Source organism: Pteronotus mesoamericanus, unplaced genomic scaffold (genome assembly GCF_021234165.1).
Source record: "Pteronotus mesoamericanus isolate MK-2021 breed Mesoamerican mustached bat unplaced genomic scaffold, CSHL_Meso_final contig_50, whole genome shotgun sequence".
Taxonomy (NCBI): Eukaryota; Metazoa; Chordata; class Mammalia; order Chiroptera; family Mormoopidae; genus Pteronotus; species Pteronotus mesoamericanus.
Genome location: NW_026555186.1, coordinates 25,260,603 through 25,279,103, shown reverse-complemented (window position 1 = coordinate 25,279,103; position 18,501 = coordinate 25,260,603). Strand labels below are relative to the sequence as shown.

The window sequence follows — 18,501 nt, the reverse complement described above, 5'->3', positions numbered from 1 at the left end:
CATTCACCAGCTCTTTCTATGTGACATATGCAATCACCAGGTTCCAGGAGAAGGTAAAAAAAACTTGAGGACTACCTCCCCACTTTCTGTCTTTCCACCTCTATTTGAAGAGTTCTTATGAAATGAAGGAAATGACCCCCCCAAAAAACCGGGTTGCAGAGAATTCAGAGTCAAGGGTAATACAAAATAACAAAGAGGCTGGTGAATGGAAAATGATGATTTATGAGGAAAACAGAAAAAAAAAAGTCAGCATTGCTGGAAATGTTTCTTTTCAGAGAGGGAAAACCTGGTCCCTCTGGATAAATAGCAGCATATCGTGCAAGATGAGACAATGCAGAGACTGAGGCGAGAAAGAGCCCTCCAAGAAGGAGAGATGAATAAGCTCGAGAAGGAGGAATAACTACTGCAGTTCTGAAGCTGTAAAGAAGGAACAAAAGTCCCCACTTCCCCTCCCCCCTCCCCCCAGCCTGTCTCCAGGCCCCTACTCCAACACACACCCTACAGACTGAGTACCTCAAGGGCAAAGACTGGGTCTTACAAGTGTGCAGCCCATAGTGGCACTTAATCAATGTTCATTCAATGAACAGATGAGAGCAATAAGGAGGAGCCAACGAGGGAGCACTGGCAAGGAAACTTGCGACTAGGTCTTAGGCTTGGAAATTGAGGCTTCTTCTAAAAACGTTTGGAAATCATTGTCATAGCAAATGGTAGCTATGATAGCCCATTAGACTAAAAATTCCTGAATAGGAGTAAACTCATCTTCTTTTGATCTCTGTATTGTAGTTACCTTTGTTTTCCCAACATATCATCAGGCTCAATGGGTGTCTGTTGAACTGCACTGAGCTTGATCAATTCAATACGTGCTGCCCTCTTGGAGTGGCCACTTGGGAAGTGTCTTGAGCCTGCTCATACTTCTCAAGCACATGGCTTGCTACCCTCCCCTTATTCTTACGAAGATGGAAGAAATATTGCTCTGGGCAAAGATAGCCTTTTATGTCAATTTATTTTTCTAATTAAATGCAGGCATACTGGAAGAGGAAGGAAGATAGAGGAAATAAATGACTTTACTGCAGACAACATTAATGAAATATGATTTGAATTTCTAAGCCATGGCCTACTAACTGCATTTCCTTTTGTGATTACGTTACTTGCTTGGCTAATGAGGGAATACAGTAAACTGCGTATCTCCTGGTTTTAGCAAGACATTTAACAGGATCTCTGAACAGTGTGATAGCAGAAATAGGTGGATTTGCAGCAAACCACATATATAGTGCTGCTTAGTGTCAACCTGGGAAGCGTTGGGCTGCCTCAGGGCTCATTTATACCCTTGGATAAATGAAGACATGATTATCACATCTGTGACGGCATGAAAATGAGAGGCACAGCAAAATGCAGGGTGGTAGAATTAAGACATTTACAAAAGCGCTGGACATTGGGGTAATGACAGCTGAGTCAGCTCTAATGGGATGGTACTCTAAAAGGGTAAGTGTAAGGTCCAATAAACCAGCTGGGTACAGGGCAGGATTTGGAGATGTGGCTTAACAGCATCTACAGAAAAAAACTCAGGGATTATATCTGACAGTCAAATGGATTTATCATAAAGCTAAAGAAGCTTCAGCTTCAAGGCTCCTCACTGGCATGGGTGACTCCCAAAGCCCTGTACTTAACTGTGTATTAATAATTTTGTTTTCTTTCTCTTAAAGGGAGCCCTCAAATTATGTAAATTACAGAGCTTCTCAAAGCCTGCATCCTCTCCCCATTGGCATTTAATTGGGAATGGTAATAGTTACTTTTACACTTATTTAATAAAAGGCTTTATTAAAAACTGTAGAAATCATCAACTCTCACCATCCTAACCTGGTCAATGATCCCTGGAGTATGGGCCCAGTGTGAGTCACGACATTTTAGAGAAACTAGGCCATAAACAAACAAGCAAACGTATTACAACAAGTCTCCTTGCTGGCTCCTCCTTCTCAGCCGTAACCGCGAAACGCTAGACCTAGGCCCTTTTTTCTTCCAATACGTTGTTGCTCTTTCTAGATCATTCCATCTATGCTCTCATATATATTAATATAATAGGGTATATAAATTTGGAACTGATGTTGGCTTCCAAATTAATATATCCAGCCAACTCTTAGTTCCCTGAGCTCTGGACCTATATATCCAAATTGATGTCTGGTAACACACAGCACTAAAGCATGACCAAGACTGAACTCCTGAATTTTCCTCATACCCATTCCATTGTCCCTTCCTACCAATGAAACAAGTTTGAAGGACAGTGACCAGGGAATGTGAGGAAGCTTTCATATCTTGATTTATGAAGAATGGTGGGTGGAACTGAAAATAACTAATCTGGAAGAAAAAAAAATGGCAGTGTTAGTGAAGGGTGCCTAAGACACTGTCAGGTGGAATAGAGATCACATTTCTTCCTTAAAGATGCAATGAGACAAGGAAGCACTTTCCGACAGAGAGACTAAAAATTGTCCCCAGGAGATGGTGATTTCAGCATCCTCGGATTTCAGGGAGGGTGGGTTAGCCAGATGACTGTTTTAACTCTAAATTCTAGTTTCGTAGTTGATCTCCAAAGACTAAGACTCCCAAAAGACCTGAAGCTCAAAATGCAGTGATAATTCTATTTTTAAGTCCATTTTTAAAAAAATACCCTCATCCAAAAATGTATTTAATTTTTGCTTTTTAAAAATTGTATTTCTAATTTCCCTGGAGTGATGAGTATATACTGAGACAGGATAAGAAGAAGCTAGGAAAATTCCTCGGCAAGTAGAACAGGGAAACTGAGACAGAGAGCTGAACACAATGGCAGAGCAATTTACAGCCAGCGGCAGATGGTCACCAAGGCACCTCCCCCCAAGGCCCTGGCAAGGGGCGAAAGTGGGAAAACAAGGACCTCAACTGCCAAGGTCACTTCTCCTCCCTGAAGATAACGTCTAGAAGATAATGTCTAGACCTCAACTGTAATTCAGCTCCAGGCCCAGAAAGCCAGCAAAATCAGACCAACTGCAATGACTAAAGACCTCCTGCTCTATCACTGACCAATCAGGGGACACCCTAGCCCTGTAAGAGCACACCTGGAAAACTGATGAATACTCTACTGAAACCCTCCCCAGAGACCTCCCCTAAGATTCCTGCCTAGAGAGAGAAAAGCCTAAAGAAAGAGGAGCCAGCACACACACTCTCTCTGGGGAGTAGCCCGCCCCATTCCCTTCCCTTCCTTCTTCCCCCGCTTCCTTCCCCACAGGCACACCTTTCCTAAACACTAAGGCAACGGGCAGCTGGCAGCTCGTCCCAGGCTGATCCTCTAAACCTGTCCCCAGAGCCCCCTTTTCTCTGACTTCCCAGGGAGCTAAGGCAGCCCAGCCTAGGCTCTCCTGTTGTTTCTTTTATGCTAAGCCCTTCCCTGTTCCACTTGAATAAATGTACCCTCACAGCCACCAGAACTTGTATTGTGAACTCTTTCCTACACAAAGTCAAGAACCTACACATCATAGCTGGCCCTAGGCACTCCCGCTCAGGGCAGGCCCCCGTTCTGTAACAAGTATCAAGGACTAAAAAAAGGGACAACACCGGACACCCAGTGGCCTTTAAGGTCCCTTTGTTACTGAGTCACTCTGTACTCAAATCCTTTTTTCCAGTGCAACTACAGGTGATCGTAGCTCTAAAAGGCTGGTAACCATTGATCTTGGCCCCTGACTTTCAAGCCATTTTAGCTGTGGCAGCCTCTCTTCAAAGTCCACAGTGCCAAAGGGATAAAGTCTGACTTGGTCTGGTTGTGGCAAGAGGAAAAGAGTGGTAAATTCTACCCAACATCCTCCCCTTCTCTTGTCCTGCACCGCCCCCCCGACCACCACCACTGATCTAGTCCGTTCTGGAGCACCCCGGAGATCCTTTCCCACATAGGTTGAACATTACTTTCTCCAAAATATTGGGGTGGGGTTACGAGGCACGCAGAGGAGAGCATGCCAGAGTCCCTGGCCTACGTGATACCTGGCTGAGTATAATGAAGCTGAATGCTCTTCAGAGTCCACTCAATTGATTACAAACCCTGGGGCACCTGCCCTTCTGCAAAACTCACATTCTTCAGTTAAAGCTGCTTCTTTTTCTTTGGTAATTAAGGGTAAATTCTGATCGGTGCACCACCCATTGAGCTAAAATTCTACTTCCGTGGGCTAATAAAAAATGATTTAAGCAGCAATTTCCTAACACTATGTTTTACTTAGACAGAGGGGTATTATTTGGGGTCTGGATGGATGAATTGTGTGTGATACCTCCTTATTTAAAATTTGGGCAATGACAAACCCTTTTGTTTACATTCGTCCTCCGTTCAATTTTACTGGGATGGGGGTTGGGGGGAGGAACAATGACATGGGATAGAAATCAGCCACTAAAAACTAACTGCAGAACCGCACAGGAATGCAGGGGAGGCAACCATGCATACAAATGAGCTGGGGGTTCAAGGCGGACCTCAGAGCCTACCAGAAGGCCAGTTAACCACCCACCAGTGTTACTGGGCCACAGGGCAATTCCCAGGCCTCCACAGCTCTGTCCTTCCCCTGGAGCAAGGCGCTGAGAGTGTGTGTGACCTCTGAGCTACCAGACAAATGCCCACCTACCTGCAGGCATAGCGTGCACTTGGGGATACAATCTTGCAAAAGATTCCAACTTTAAAGTGATCGCACCAATTTTCAGACAAGAGGTAGAGAATTGTAGTTCCGACCTTGGGAATTTCAATGCCAATGAACAAGGTTTACTGCGCCTTTGCAGCATGTGGGGGTGAAACAGATATGATGGGGGAGGCCATGCCTTGGAGGAAGACAGATCCCAGGCTCTGGAGGACAGGGTCCTGGGGCCCCTTCTTACTCTGAGGAGCCAGGACTATCTGTCGGAGGACCCAGATGACAATGATAAGTAAAATGTTCCTTTTCACAGTTTTTTATCCCCGCACCGCTCCACACCCCCGTAGGTGGAGAGTGAACCATGGTTATGTCACCCGACCAGCCTTTTTATAGAAGCTTCCAGGTGAGCCCATTGGAGCTGGGCAGTTTATTTACAGCTCTTGCCAGTGATGAAAAGTACACAGAGACCTCTCTGGGAAGCATAGTCTGAGGAAGATTAAATGCAGAAAGACAGATGGCCCTTGACAACACCCCTGAGACCGACAGGCCGCCATCTCAGGAAGTTCCCAGGAAGCCGGTTTTAAATAGATGTGGTAACACGTCCTGTCGACACCCCTCACCGCTCCCCGAGGAAGTCTGCTATCAGCTCCGGGCAGGCCCCGGCCTGCCATGGCGATGGCCCGGGTGGTTTCTGTAACTACTATAAACAAATAAAACGAAAGGGGCACATTGTTTGGGAAAGAGAAGTTGCCCAGCCAGGATAAATTCTCGAGCAGAAATAACCAAATTAAAATCCTCATTCTGATTTTCCCAATTACCACTACTATAATCTAGTTTTCAGTACTTTGTATGTATCATCCTTGATAAGATGTATTCATTAGGAATATTAATGACTCAGCTTCATTCCAGCTACTGCAACCGTTTTGCATGGGGCATGAATGTGAACCGTGAATGTGCCCATTTTCCTACAGGAATCCCTTTCTCGGGCCCTCCCTTTTTGGGGCTGTTCAAACAGCCCAGGTTCAAACACTGGGACCGAACATTAGATCAGGAAAAGTAAGTTCAAGGCCTAAAAAAGAGAGCAGGGCAATCAAATCCTACCAGAAGTCTAAAAGATTTTTAGCATATTCCTTCAGAAAATAGGAAGCCTGGGTTTTCTTTTGGGCTCACTTTGAGTGTTTCCATCATTTCTGTCATCTGCATAACGTTGACTATTCAACCCTCTTCCATCTGCATCTCGGGCCATCAAAAATGCTTCCAATTAATTATAGACGAAGGCTCTAAATTCGTTTGGTGATGAGCCACAGAATTATAATATGTTGGGTCCTGGTTTTGCTTATTTCAAAGGAGGAGGGACATTCCCTCCCCCTTTCCGTATCTCCCTGGAGTGCTTTCAAAGAGCACCCGGAGGCTACAACAGTAACAAAGCCACTGTAAAGCTTAGACACTCCCCGTCAGGAGCCCACCTCTTGATCAGTGAAAATCTCTATGAAGTTCTGGAAGGAGAAAGAGCCAGACTGGAGAATGAGCTCTCCGGTATTTTCAAAGCACTGTCCCGTCAGCACGAGCAGCTTGTGTCGGGCGGCGTCCGTGATCATTAAGCGCACCTGGAACAAAGCACAGGGTACAGGACACGGGTCACAGCAGCACCGTCATTCCACCTTCGGGACAGGGCTAGCCCTGGGAATGCTTGAAGTTTATTACCACCAGATATCATTCATTCCCTGGTTATTCAGATTTCCCCTGGGGAGGGGGACAGAGCCAATGACTGCGGTCATCAGATCGCCTATGCGGCCATTTTCCATGTTTGACTACAACCAAGACGGTGGTGCTCGTTAGTTGACTTTCTCCCCCTTAGATTCCTTGTCTTTTTCAAAGCTGTCTCCATAGTCAGCGATCATTTGTTCCACAGCTGTGTCTGCTAGCAGCATGTGGGCTGAGACTTCATATCTTGCAGGCTGAGTCACCAAGTACAGTCCGGGTCCCCCAACGGCAGCCTCAGGAAACAGAGGTTTCCAACGAGGGTCCCCAGTCAGCCCCTCCCTTCCAGGATCCCTTTCCTTCCAAGCCACACACCAAACACACAGCTCCAAGTGCAGCCTACAGTGGGATCAACGAGGTACCTAACATTGAACATAAACAAAAGGCTGCTCCTGAATGGGAATCTTTTAAATAGAATTGTAAATGGTTTGCAGTAAAGAACTCTGCAAACTTAAAGTGGCAGGATGCCAGCCCATGCTTAGCAGAAACCCTACTCTAAGCACTAAGGTATTCATTCTATCCCAGTTCCGCTCAGGGAGGGACACAAAAGTAAACAGGCCGCGAGGACCCACTGCCTCCAACCACCCCACAGCCTCATCGAGCAAACATACACATACTAAAGTACTTGTTCCAGCCCCACCTGCTCCATGGACAAGACTGAATTCTTTTTTTTTTTTCCTTTTCCATTTCTTGCAGCTGTTCTAGGCAGTCTGGCTAGATATACATTCATCCTCCAGCCTTTTTCACCATTATATGTACTTCCTGATTCTGTTAGTCACAGAGAGATGCCAGCCTATCACTTCCCTCAACTTTGTGCCTTAATGGATTGCCAGAGAGGTCCAGAGATCCTGCTAATCTGAAGCAGGAGTAAGTGGGTTCGAAACCAGCCACATAATGATAACCAAAAAATGGAAGCAAACCAAATGTCCATCAACTGATCAACAAACAAGACAAACAAAATGTGGTAGTCTATACAATGGCTTCGTACTCAGCCATAAAAAGGGAAAAAGTACTGATATATGCTACAAAATGGATGAATCCCAAAAACACTATGCTAAGTGAAATAACCCAGACACAAAGGGCCACATATTGTGTGATTCTCATTATCTGAAATATTTAGAACAGACCAAATCCATAGAGGCAAAAAGTAGGTTAGTGGTTGCCAGCAGCTGTGGACAATGGGGAATCACTGCTAATAATTGTAGGGTTTGGGGGGCGTGATGTTTTATAATTAGTGGGGATAGTTGTACAACTTTGTGAACGTACGAAAATCCACTGAATTACACACTTTCAAAGCATGGATTTTACGGTATATGAGTGATGTGGTATGTAAAATATCTCAACTTAACAAAACAGGCTACAGTCACAGAGATGCCCAAAGCGTGGGCAGAAGAGACCTTTCAGGTAATGGAGGCCCCCAGGGACTGTGGCTATTTCAATGTCCAACAAGCAACTCCATCTCAAAGGTGCTAAACTATAATAAAGGGTAAATGGAGATACATCAACTCCTCTGGCCTGGGGCAGAGATTCTTGGCTTCAGCCAAGTTCCTATCTGACCGTGGGCTCTGAAATACCCTGTTGCTCCCTCTGGCAAAAATTTCATATGATGGAAACAGTAACATTAGTAGTAGGAACAGCCAACATTTATATTCTGTTGTTATATGCCATCCTGTGTTCTAAATACTTCACATTCCTAAGCACAACATTAAATATAAAAATTAAATGTAAGCACTGTATAATCTCCATTTCACAGAGGTGGACAAGGAGACAAAGAGACAATAAATACCTTGTCCACGGCCACCAGCTAATGAGGAGAACACACGCAGAGGCCACACTCCTAACTGCTACGCTCTCCTGCCTTTCCACAGTGGGAAGAGGAGTGGGCCAGATGGATCTGAAAGGGGCTTGCATCTAAAATGCCCTTCTCCAAATTTGGGTCCTGGATGTCCCCGCCTGAGGGCTTGCCATCTATTTCCCCTGCTGCATGCTAGCAGAATCCATCCCAGAAGCACACCTTCCACATACAGCCAAGATTTCTTCCCACTGGCCTTGATAAAATATCCCAGTTCTGAAATATTCTTCCATGTTGTCCTTATTGGGAAGGGCAGCCTGGGGTGGTGTTGATAAAGAGAACCAGCCACTGACTAGACCCAGTATCCTAGACCAAGGCCCTCCCCGCCACCTGCCCCAGTCCCTCCAACCAGCTGCGCCCTGCCCACCGTGTGAGGCTCGGCCCGAGACGCTGCAGCGCGCCGCCTACCTCCGTGCTGACTGCTTCATCGGAAGGGTTGATCAGGACCACTGTTTCTAAAACGTCACTTCGGTGATGAAGGATCTTTTGTCCTGCAGGCACAAAAACACAGACAAAAGAGGAGGCCTTTAGTTTTTCCAGATTAAAACCTCCCCGACAGCTCCTGGGACAGCTGAAGCACTTCTGCTTCTGACGAGGCACCGGGCACCAGGATTCTCCCCCTCATCTTGGGAAACACAACTGATGTTACTAAGCAAGAGCGTGCAGACCCCAGCAGGTTTCTCCAGGAATCGGGTCCGTGTGCTCAGGGCGCCTCACGCTCTCACAACCCCCTCGTTTTCATGGCTGATCTCTAGGCCATTTGAGGGTTAATGGCGGTTTTCATCTGAGACAGGGGTGGACGCCAGGAAAACTCCACGGGGCTCTTGACATTTCCTTTCTCATGGTAATTGGGGATGTTTCTCCCTATCAGCCTTTCTTCTGGTGAGAACGGTGCTGAGATTAATTAGGAGGCTTATTGTGAAATGAATGACATCCAGAAACCCAGCTAACAATTAGCCCAACAACCAGAATGGCTGTCTGAGGCAGGCTTACAGGCTGTTGGGGTATTCATTAATTCATTCACTTGCTCATAGAAAACTGGAGAACTGTGAGCAAATGAAACACGGAGAACAACTCTCCTGCTGGACAGGGAGGCCAAACTGTCTTCCAAATACAAGCAAAGCTGAGGGAGAACAACAAAACGAGGCAAGGTGTGTGGGAAGAAAGAAGCCAGCTTAAGGAGCGCTCAGATTCTGCAGTGTGTTTGGTTCCACATCCCTGATCCCACACCTTCGAGACTCTAGGGACATCCTGGGCTGAAACCACCTCCAGCTGCAGTGGACTGAGGCCTACAGATAACCTACAACGCCTCCCCTACCCTTAGACAATGAGATGAAAGGGGTCAGGCAATGTGTGGCCGGAGTGCGCGATATAGGCTCTGACACTCAATGAGGGGCAAAGAAGACACGTGAGAGGGAGACACGTGGTTTTTGGGAGGGGAGATAAGGATGTGTCTGCTGATTGGAAGCACCATGAAACTTTGATAACAGGAGGAAATGGAATCTAAGGGAGACAGACACCAAAGGATAGAAACACAAGAAGAGAGAATGACCAAAAAGCAACTGTTTCCCAGGAAAATATTTGGGCGTTTCTTCAAAAAGCTGAAACAGAATTACTACATGACCGAACTATTCCATGCCTAGGTGGACTAAAAGTGGGGATTTGAAGAGATCCCTATCTGCCAACATTCATTGCAGACTTTTTCACAATAGCCAAAAGGTGGAGACAAAACCCAATGTCCACCTATGGATGAAACAAACCATGGTAAACCCAAGCTGTGGACTATTATTCAGACATAAAGTAATGAACTTCTAATACATAACAACAACATGGGTGAACTCTTAAACTATTATGCTAAGTGAAATAAGCCAGACACAAGACAAATACTGTACTATTCCACTTACACGTAATGTCTAGAATAGGCAAATCCATCGAGTCAGAGAGCAGATTAGAAATTATCAGAGGCTGGGAGAGAGGGAATGGGACTGAATACTTAGTGGGCACAGCGTTTCTGCTTGGGGCGATGAAGAAATTTTGAAAATAGAGACGATGGTTGCACAACATCGTACATGTAATAAATGCCACTGAACTGCACATTTAAAAATGGTTAAAATGGCAAATTTTACGTTTTCTATGTACTTTACCAGAACTTAAAAAATAATGCAATATACCAAAACCTAGCGAATACTACACTTTAAATGGGTGAATTGTATGTTATGCAAATTTTAACCTCAATAAAGAGGTTTTTTTTAAAAAAAAAGCAGTCCCGGGTACACAGCTTGGGGCTTTTTTCCTTCATATCCTCAAGGACCAGAACTATTATGGAATTGCCCCATGTTGAAATCCCACCGTTGCATCATTATGCCTGTTCCCTTCCATTGTCTTACCTTTCCTAATAGCCAGCGTCTACCAGGAGACCCCACATCCAATGTGGAAGAAGCCCAAACAAAACACGAATGGTGCCACGCACCGTTCTCTGCACTGCACGTGTACTCATTCATTTAATCCCCAGAAGAGCCCAGTGACAGAGGTACTATGTTCCCTTTTACTATGACAACAATGAGGTCTATAAAAGACTATTAACTAGCCCATGGTCGTACAACTAGTGAGAGCCAGGACTGGAACAAGGCACAGACTTTAAATGCCAAAGAAGAGCTAGGGAAAAATCCAGAGGAATAAAATCAGAAATGTGCTTCAAGGAGCAAGAAGCCAGAAAGCATCAGGAGAAGAATATTATCAAAACAAAAAAAAAAAAAAAAGAGAGAGAGAGAGAGAGAGAAAAGATAAAAAAAGCAAAAGTGGCAGAACACCCACATAAAAGAGAGTAAATTTAAGAAAATGCATGTGATTCTTTACTCACAATGCCTGAAAATGAAGAAACCCCCAAACAAAACAATGTCACACAATCTGAGCAGGCTAAGGACTGAGCCTCAAGAAAAAGAATTCAATTCAGCCCTAGGGAAAAATGTTTGCTTATGAATGCCGGAGTCTATAATTTGCTGGACATTGCCTTTTGGCTTGGTTGTTTTTGCTTTTGACAACCATATGCACTTAAAGCTCAAGCAAAAGAACATCAAATTAAATAAGCAAATGATAAAATGACCATCAGCCAAATACAGAAAACACGAAACTGCCCCCTAAGTCCTTCCATTAGCAGTCTCTGTGAAACAAAGACTGCAGGGGTTTCAAAAGCACTAAGTTGAAACAAAATTAAGCAAAAGGCCATGGAGAAGTGAAGGCTGTTTCCGTGATCAAACTTTTGACCTGTTTTCAGGCAGCAAGCACAATGCCACTGTATGGCTGTAAGTCATTATTATATTCTGTAGGAACCCACAAAACAGAGTTGGTTCCTTCCCCAAGCGATGGTAAAGAAATCAGAGCCCTCTTCTTCCCTGCATGACCCACATGCTGCCCCAGCCCTGCTAACGGCATCCTTCCAGGTGCAGCGTCTAAGCAACAGCCTGGCCAGCCCAGCCCGAGCCTTGGCCCACCCAGTGAGCCCTTCCCGAGACACGCCCTGGCCGGGGACTTCTTACCATCCACAAGAAGTTCCTTTCTTCTGTGGCTTCATCACTCACAAACAAAATAAATGCCATGTGATGACGGCTGTGTACCTCTACTCCTTCCAAGTCAATTTTCAGACCTCTTTGCTCAGGAATTCAACTAAGGATGTTCTTCTTGTCCATCTTTGGAAATACTGACACAGCCGTGCACCAAGATGCTGGGGCTGCTCCTTCAACAAAAGCCTTTTGATAGGAATGGATTTGAATGAAGGAGGGGATTTAAAGAGAGAGAGAAACTTCAGGCTCTTGTCACAGCCAGACTGCTGGCCAGATTCTTCCCCTGACCACGTAACCAGGGGCCGGGCCTGCCGGAGGGGCCGGAACGCCAGCCCCGTCCCTGGTCCCTGTGAGATGCCAGCCCTTCAGGCGGCAGGCTGCTCTGGGCTCCGGCTGCTGGGACGCTTACAAAGTTGCATATTTGGGGAATGTTTCACACTGGGAAACAGGCCAGGCATTCTGAAGGAGAGGCCACCACCCTTGCCGGCAAAGGTCTCATTCAGTTGCTTCAGAAAGTAAGTTCCCAGGAAAGAAAGACAGCACAGGGCAGCCTCTCTCTCTCCACCATTACAGATTGCGTTCCGCAGAATCCGCTCACAGGAGAAGCATTAGGCAGCCCGATGACCAGGTTCTCTCTCCTCAGTGCTGGTCTGAGGGTCACAAAAGCGGGGCTCTGAGATGGAATGACCGCCACCATGGCTTTGATAAGACAGTCTTGGAGGGCTCCCTCCAAATTCAATGTAATTGTGAAGGCTCTATCTGCCTTGCGGAAGTTGGCAAGGGCTGCTATGTGACACAGAAAAAAGGGTCTACTCCACCTTAAAAACAACAGAGGATGGTCTGGGGACCCCCTGCGGCAGCAGGGTCCTTGCAGGAGACTTCTGTCTGCATATTCCCACAAGCCATGCTTGAAACTCAAATAAGCCTGTAGTTTTCAGTTGTTGCTGGGACTGTTTCCCTTTTTGAACACTGAATCTATGTCTTTTAAGGTTGGGCTATTCTAGTGCTTATGTTTTACTATATTCAGGTGACTTTGAGATCACTTAAAACAAAATGCTATTTTCTAGGTGTATAATTTGTAGGATGTTTATGGGCTCTCTTCTTCACAGAGTTTAATATTCATCTCCTCTCTCCCAGTTTCGAAGAGGCTAACCAAGGCTGACTCCAAAGACACCCAGTGCTGAGGCATGGCCACAGCCGAACCTCCATAAAGCTGGCACACAGCTGACTCTTCTCTCCGACACAGAGCAGCCGCAGAACTAGTCACTGGGAGGTTGTAATGTCTCTGCTGGGGACAGAGAACACCCAAACCAGCCAGCCCCGTGAGGCCACTGTGCTGAAGGAAGCAGCCTGGCGCGAAGGAGAGAACCCCGGACCTTAAGCGGCAGCAGCCCTCAGAAAGAGGGAAAACCCTTGATGAAAATAATAACTAGTAATGCTAAAACCTTTTCAATTGCGTTTTAGTGAATGATCACTCTGTATGTCTTAAGGATAAATATTTAATTTCTATTTCCATTAATGATCGCAATCCAGATGTTTATTTCTATAACTTTTTTCCTGAAAAAATGAACACATTGTAAGCATAATCCAGAAATAGAAAGTGAAGAATAAAGAAGACCTCCGATATGCGTTCAGTGTGGAAGGGAGAAGATAAGGAGGGTCCTGCGCCCCTGATATGGAAGGAGCGGTAACCAGAGCCAGGTCAGGGCCAAGGCCTCCAGCAGAAGGGCCCTCACGCCCACCTGTCTCCGCCCCTCCCTCCACCAGCTTGCACCGCTGACATATCTGCACCCACCTACTCCTCCATCCCCTTGCCCAGGTGCAACCAGAGTGGATTCTTTCTGGAAAAGGCATTTGACATTGTGACTCAGCACTAGAAAAACCTCCAATGTAAAGAAGCAGAAATCTTAGGGTTAAAGAAGTTTCTAGAGTCAGAAGGGGAAATGCATGGGGTAAAGAAGGAATAGGATTATTTAGCTAAATGTAAGGTTTGATAGATCAAGCAAAAGCGAGAAGCACAAAATGTCTTGACATGAAAGTCTGTCTTCACTGGGAGGGAGGGAGGGATGGAGAGAGGGAAGGCGGGAAGGAAGGGTAGAAGAAAAATGAGAGCAGTGAGAGTTCTTCACCTCTACCCTTCATCCCTGTGCCGAGAGGAAACATCTCACCTGCAGCCCCACATGCCAAAAACACTCCCCAGGCTAAAATTTAGATAAATAGATGAAAGCAAGAAATGAAAACTACTCAGTGCTGGAACTAAAATTAATTACCAGCAAGTCTCCCAGCAGCTTTTCATAATAGCATTTTGTTTGTCTGCAGGAACCCACATAATGATGTCAAGCAAATGTGGTGAGAGATGGGCGAAGTCTGAAGAGAAAGGATGCTGGTGTGGCGGGAGGAGAGAGACCTGCATCAGCAGTTTTCTAGTGAATCCCCTCTTCTTCTGGAGCCCTCACAGATGTCCCCTCTGTCCCTCACAACCAATGCTGGGCACAGAGCAGGCGCAAGGCCCAGGCCCCACCCAGCAGGAAGATGTCTCCTAGGCTCCCTTTCTCAGAGGGAGGAGGGCAGGAGCAAGTCAGGAGGCCTCCCGAGCAGCTCCAAGACCTGTTTCCAACAGCCTTCATGGTTCTCCCTGTCTCCTTCATTCCCACCTCATCATTTCTAAGCAAGAAACACAGAGGGAGAGAGAGAAATGGGGGTGAAGATGGCTTCTGCGAGGCCGCAATCAGCAGGTCTTTCCCAGGTGCCCAGGGTGAGGGCTCAGAGTATCCTGGTCTAACAGAAGATTTCCCCCCGTTCCCTTGGAATATGAAACCACCTCAGACCTGGGGGAGAATGTGGCCATGAGGCAGGGTTAGACAGCTCAGCCCCCGGGTGCCTGTCACTGAGGTGCTCTTAAGAAAACACCGGTGTTGGGAGACTTGGTATCTCCTGATTACACAGGTCCCCAAAGACTAGGTGTCAGCAGAGAACACAGACAGCCAGCTGTTACTGGGAGATTGTACAGATTCCCCCTCCGGGGAAGTCAAACTTGCAGCTGGAGCGGGTTTGATTTCCCATCATCCCTCACACATCAGAGTCAACTCATTATCTGTCACATCTCTCAGTTCTCACAGCTCTCAGCCCGAGGCTGGGACAAGGAGCCTTTCTAGGCTGTCCCAGAGGCGACAGGGAAGGTGGGGAGAAACACGCAGGGATGCGTTGGTTTTTAGGTCACACACACATCGGAGCTCCTTCCATGTGCTTTGTGCTATTCTTCCTGGATCAAAATACCAGGCGAATGCTTGAAAGTGGTTAGTGATAGTACCTAATTCTTTGAACACCAGAGAGCCCATCATAAGGACACAGCAGGATTCTCTGGACAGTGTGGCTCAGCTGGTTTGAGTATAGTCCTGTAAAACAAAAGGGTTGATTCCCGGTAGGGGCGCATGAGAGAGGCAGTTGATGGATATTTCTCTCCCTCCCTTCCCCTCTAGGCATGTCCTTCAGGGGACAACTAAAAAAATAAAAGTAAAAAAGAAGACAGCAGAAAACCCTTCCATGTGTAGAGTGCTCTAGACTTTTCAAAGCATTTTGTCCTTCGGATGGCACCTTGGTTAGTCATTCTAATGTTCCTGTGAAATTGTGATGGCAAGTATTACTACCCCCTCTTCATGGGCCTAGTGATGTGCTCAAGGCCCCAGACAGGGTGAGAGAGCACAATGTGGCTCACAGCCAAGGCCGTGGCACTTTTCTTTTCTCTGTCTTTTCCCGATCCACCCTCATCCAAAATTAAGGTTTTCAAGGTGTGACGCCAAGATTCCCCTTTGTGAGAGGTAAAATGCAGCCGGGGTCAGCCACTGGTCAGCCAGCGCGGGCTGAATCACTGCCCCTCCAGCGGTGGCTGGCCTCCCACGCACACCCCGAGGCCAATTCCCTCTTTGTTTCTCCTGAACAATCAGAGCCCAGTTCTCTCCCACTTTCCCCCTAATATTCCTGGAAATGGCATATCTTTTCTCTTGGAAATAAATTTTTTTATTTCTGCATTTGTTTCATCTCTTGATGTATGTTCCTGCCAGTCACCTCGCGCTCCAAATTTTCAGTGCTTGTTTTGTTAAAAGAATAAAAACTTGAAATCCATTACAAACCAGTTCAGGAGACTTGGTAAATTTTTTTAATGTAATAACTTGCTCATTGCTGGGGAGTTAAACTTTTTTCATACCTCAGATATCTTTTTGTTCAGAGAATTTAGTTGTTAGAGAATCTGAGCCTATTTTTCCTTTTTTGTTGTCATTGGTTAGGCTTTTCATGTGTCTGCTAGTTCTTCCGCCCCGTTCTTCTCTTGGTTTTCTCCGCCATCCTCTCATTTATATTTCCCTGTCTAGCCCAAAAAACCAAACAGCCAAACACCCTAGACCTGTCCTCAACATGTTCACTGCATTCAGAGACAAACTAAGTCTTTGGGTGACAGGCAGGCCGGCTTTGCTCCTGGTGGTAGATGGAGGCTGGTCTTGCTTTTCACTTTCCCTCCCTGTCCAACCACCCCCCTGGGAGAACCTGTGCAGATGGGAATGCAGGCGACTACAGGTCTGAGTCCTGTCGCACTGAGAACCCTGAGTCCTGCCGCAGGGTTCTCACTGCGCCTTCTTTCTAAATCCTCTCTTTCAGGGGTTTTTCCTACCTAATCTCATTCTGTAAATTCTCTTCCCTTTTCCCTCTCCCTTTTTTAAAGTACGTCGAGGCAAAGGAATAACAATGCAGGCCATCAAGGTTTAGAAAGGGAAGAGTAGAAGAAAGAAGTGTCAGGGAATGTTTTTTTAATCTCATTGGTCCTCTCCTGCCTTTCTAAGAGATGCTGTATTTCCTGTCAAGACAATGTGAATTATTTACAGAGGACAGTCTTCTGGAGTTTAATTCAGGCAAATGTGTGCTACCTTTATAAACTATCACTGAAGTTAAAACATAAATGCAATGCTCTATCTCAAAGAAGAGAGTTTACCGGGGGGGACTTAAGAGTTTTGACAGTATCTCATTTGGGAAATGCAAGTCAGAAGTAGTGTCTGATACACAGCAGGAGCTCAGTCAATATTTGATAAAGAAATGACTAATAAAAGTGGCTAAAATGTTTTGAATACCTGCCCTAGTTCAGGCCTTGGCCCATGTTCTCAATATGCGGTCATCACATCTATTCTGCATATTAACCCCATGAGAAGAGTGCTAGTCCCATTTTACAGATAAGGAAAATGAGGCATAAGGCAGTCAGGCAACAGCCCAAGGTAGTACATAGTAGAGTTTAGGATGGAAACCCGGGTGGTCGGTGCCGAGGGCCCAGGCTCTTAGCTAATACACCACTTTAAAAGAGAGGGTAGCAGACAGATGAGGGTGAGTTTGCTTTGGGGCACTGAGTTGGAGGTCCCTGTGGGAGAGATCCAGGTGGCTCGGTCGGATGGGCAGGCGGAAGTGTGAGTCTGGTGGTTGGGCATAGGCTGGGCCAGAAGCACAGCTCTGGGAGGCATCGGTGTGTTTTTAGGTGATGCCCTGGAGAACCCAGAAAGGCCTTTTTGCTGAGGACAGTCTTGGGAAACACCATTATTTAAAGGATGAACAAAAGCCAGGGAAAGCCCACAAAGGTGATGGAGAAAACACAGAAGTGATGGTGCCACGCTTTTTCTGCTCACATTCACCCCTATCCCCTGAGGTGACCTGGAACCACAGCGCTATGCTGGTTTGCAAACTTAAACTGCCTCCACGTACAGGAGAATCGAGGCAGACTATTCCAAAGACATTATATAATCCGATAGTAATTCTGATCTGCTTTTCAAATTCAACCCCAAACATACTCACTTTGACCTACATACGCACTGCTCTGCTACATTGCTTAGCCCGCGGACATGGCTCTATTTTCTGTCTGGGAGACATCTGCCTGCTGGAAGAAAAAGACTGCAGCCTGGCAGGTCCAGACCGTAATAAGCCCCACAATTACCAGAGCTGCTCCCTAAAGTGTGGATTTGCACGGTCACCCTCAGGAGGTCTATCTGATTCAGGAGGTGGGGGTGGGGTCTGAGACTGCACTGCTGCGATCTCTCAGGTGACATTGATGGTTCTGGTCCCTTTCTTTGAAAAACAAAGACAGTGCCAATGATGAATACGCTCGTGATCAATAACAACATAGTAAGTCACCTTATTTAAAATCATCCTCACATTGCTTTGTATGTATTAACTATCCTAATGTCCGAACCTACTGCTAGGATTATTTCCCTCGGGAACAATGTGGTCATTAAGGGCTCACACAAGTTTTCCTGGTATCGATTCTCGAATCATGTGACAGTTTTATCTGACATTTAATTTACCATCAAACTCCTGCCATTGATCAAATCCAGAAAACAGTTGACCTTTCTCCCTCATCTGTTACTGTTCAGAACCAAATCATCACACTATTCACCCTCAAAGCCAGCTGCCTTAAAAACAAAAATCAAATTAATCCTTTTGGCACTGGCTATTGAAAAGGAAAATGCAAGCAGCTGACATAACAAGTATTATACCTCGTATCTAATAATTACCAACCCCTTGGAAGCCCTTAGCCCTGGGTCAGAGAAAAATGCCATGAGTTGATCTTTTACCAGTAAAGTCCTGAGGGGCAACGCTACCCAGCAGTGGCAGCATCAGGCTGGGCACAGCCACCGCCTTGGTGATCTGCCAGGAAGGGATTTCCTAA

General features: G+C 46.1%; 1 protein-coding gene across 2 annotated transcripts in view; it reads right to left on the bottom strand.

Annotated features, from left to right (window-relative positions):
• Positions 1 to 18,501, bottom strand: part of MAP1B (microtubule associated protein 1B) — a 95,177-nt gene that overhangs the window by 16,989 nt on the left and 59,687 nt on the right. The window contains exons 1-3 of one of the 2 annotated variants that reach the window (XM_054578481.1): positions 11,781 to 12,063; positions 8,653 to 8,735; positions 6,098 to 6,238 (exon numbers count right to left, since the gene is read on the bottom strand). In XM_054578481.1, the coding sequence (XP_054434456.1) occupies positions 6,098 to 6,229 (132 nt within the window). In that variant the 5' untranslated portion in view covers positions 6,230 to 6,238; positions 8,653 to 8,735; positions 11,781 to 12,063. Of the gene's footprint in view, positions 1 to 6,097; positions 6,239 to 8,652; positions 8,736 to 11,780; positions 12,064 to 18,501 lie in introns of those variants that run through there. The other variant, XM_054578480.1, reaches the window with a different exon arrangement.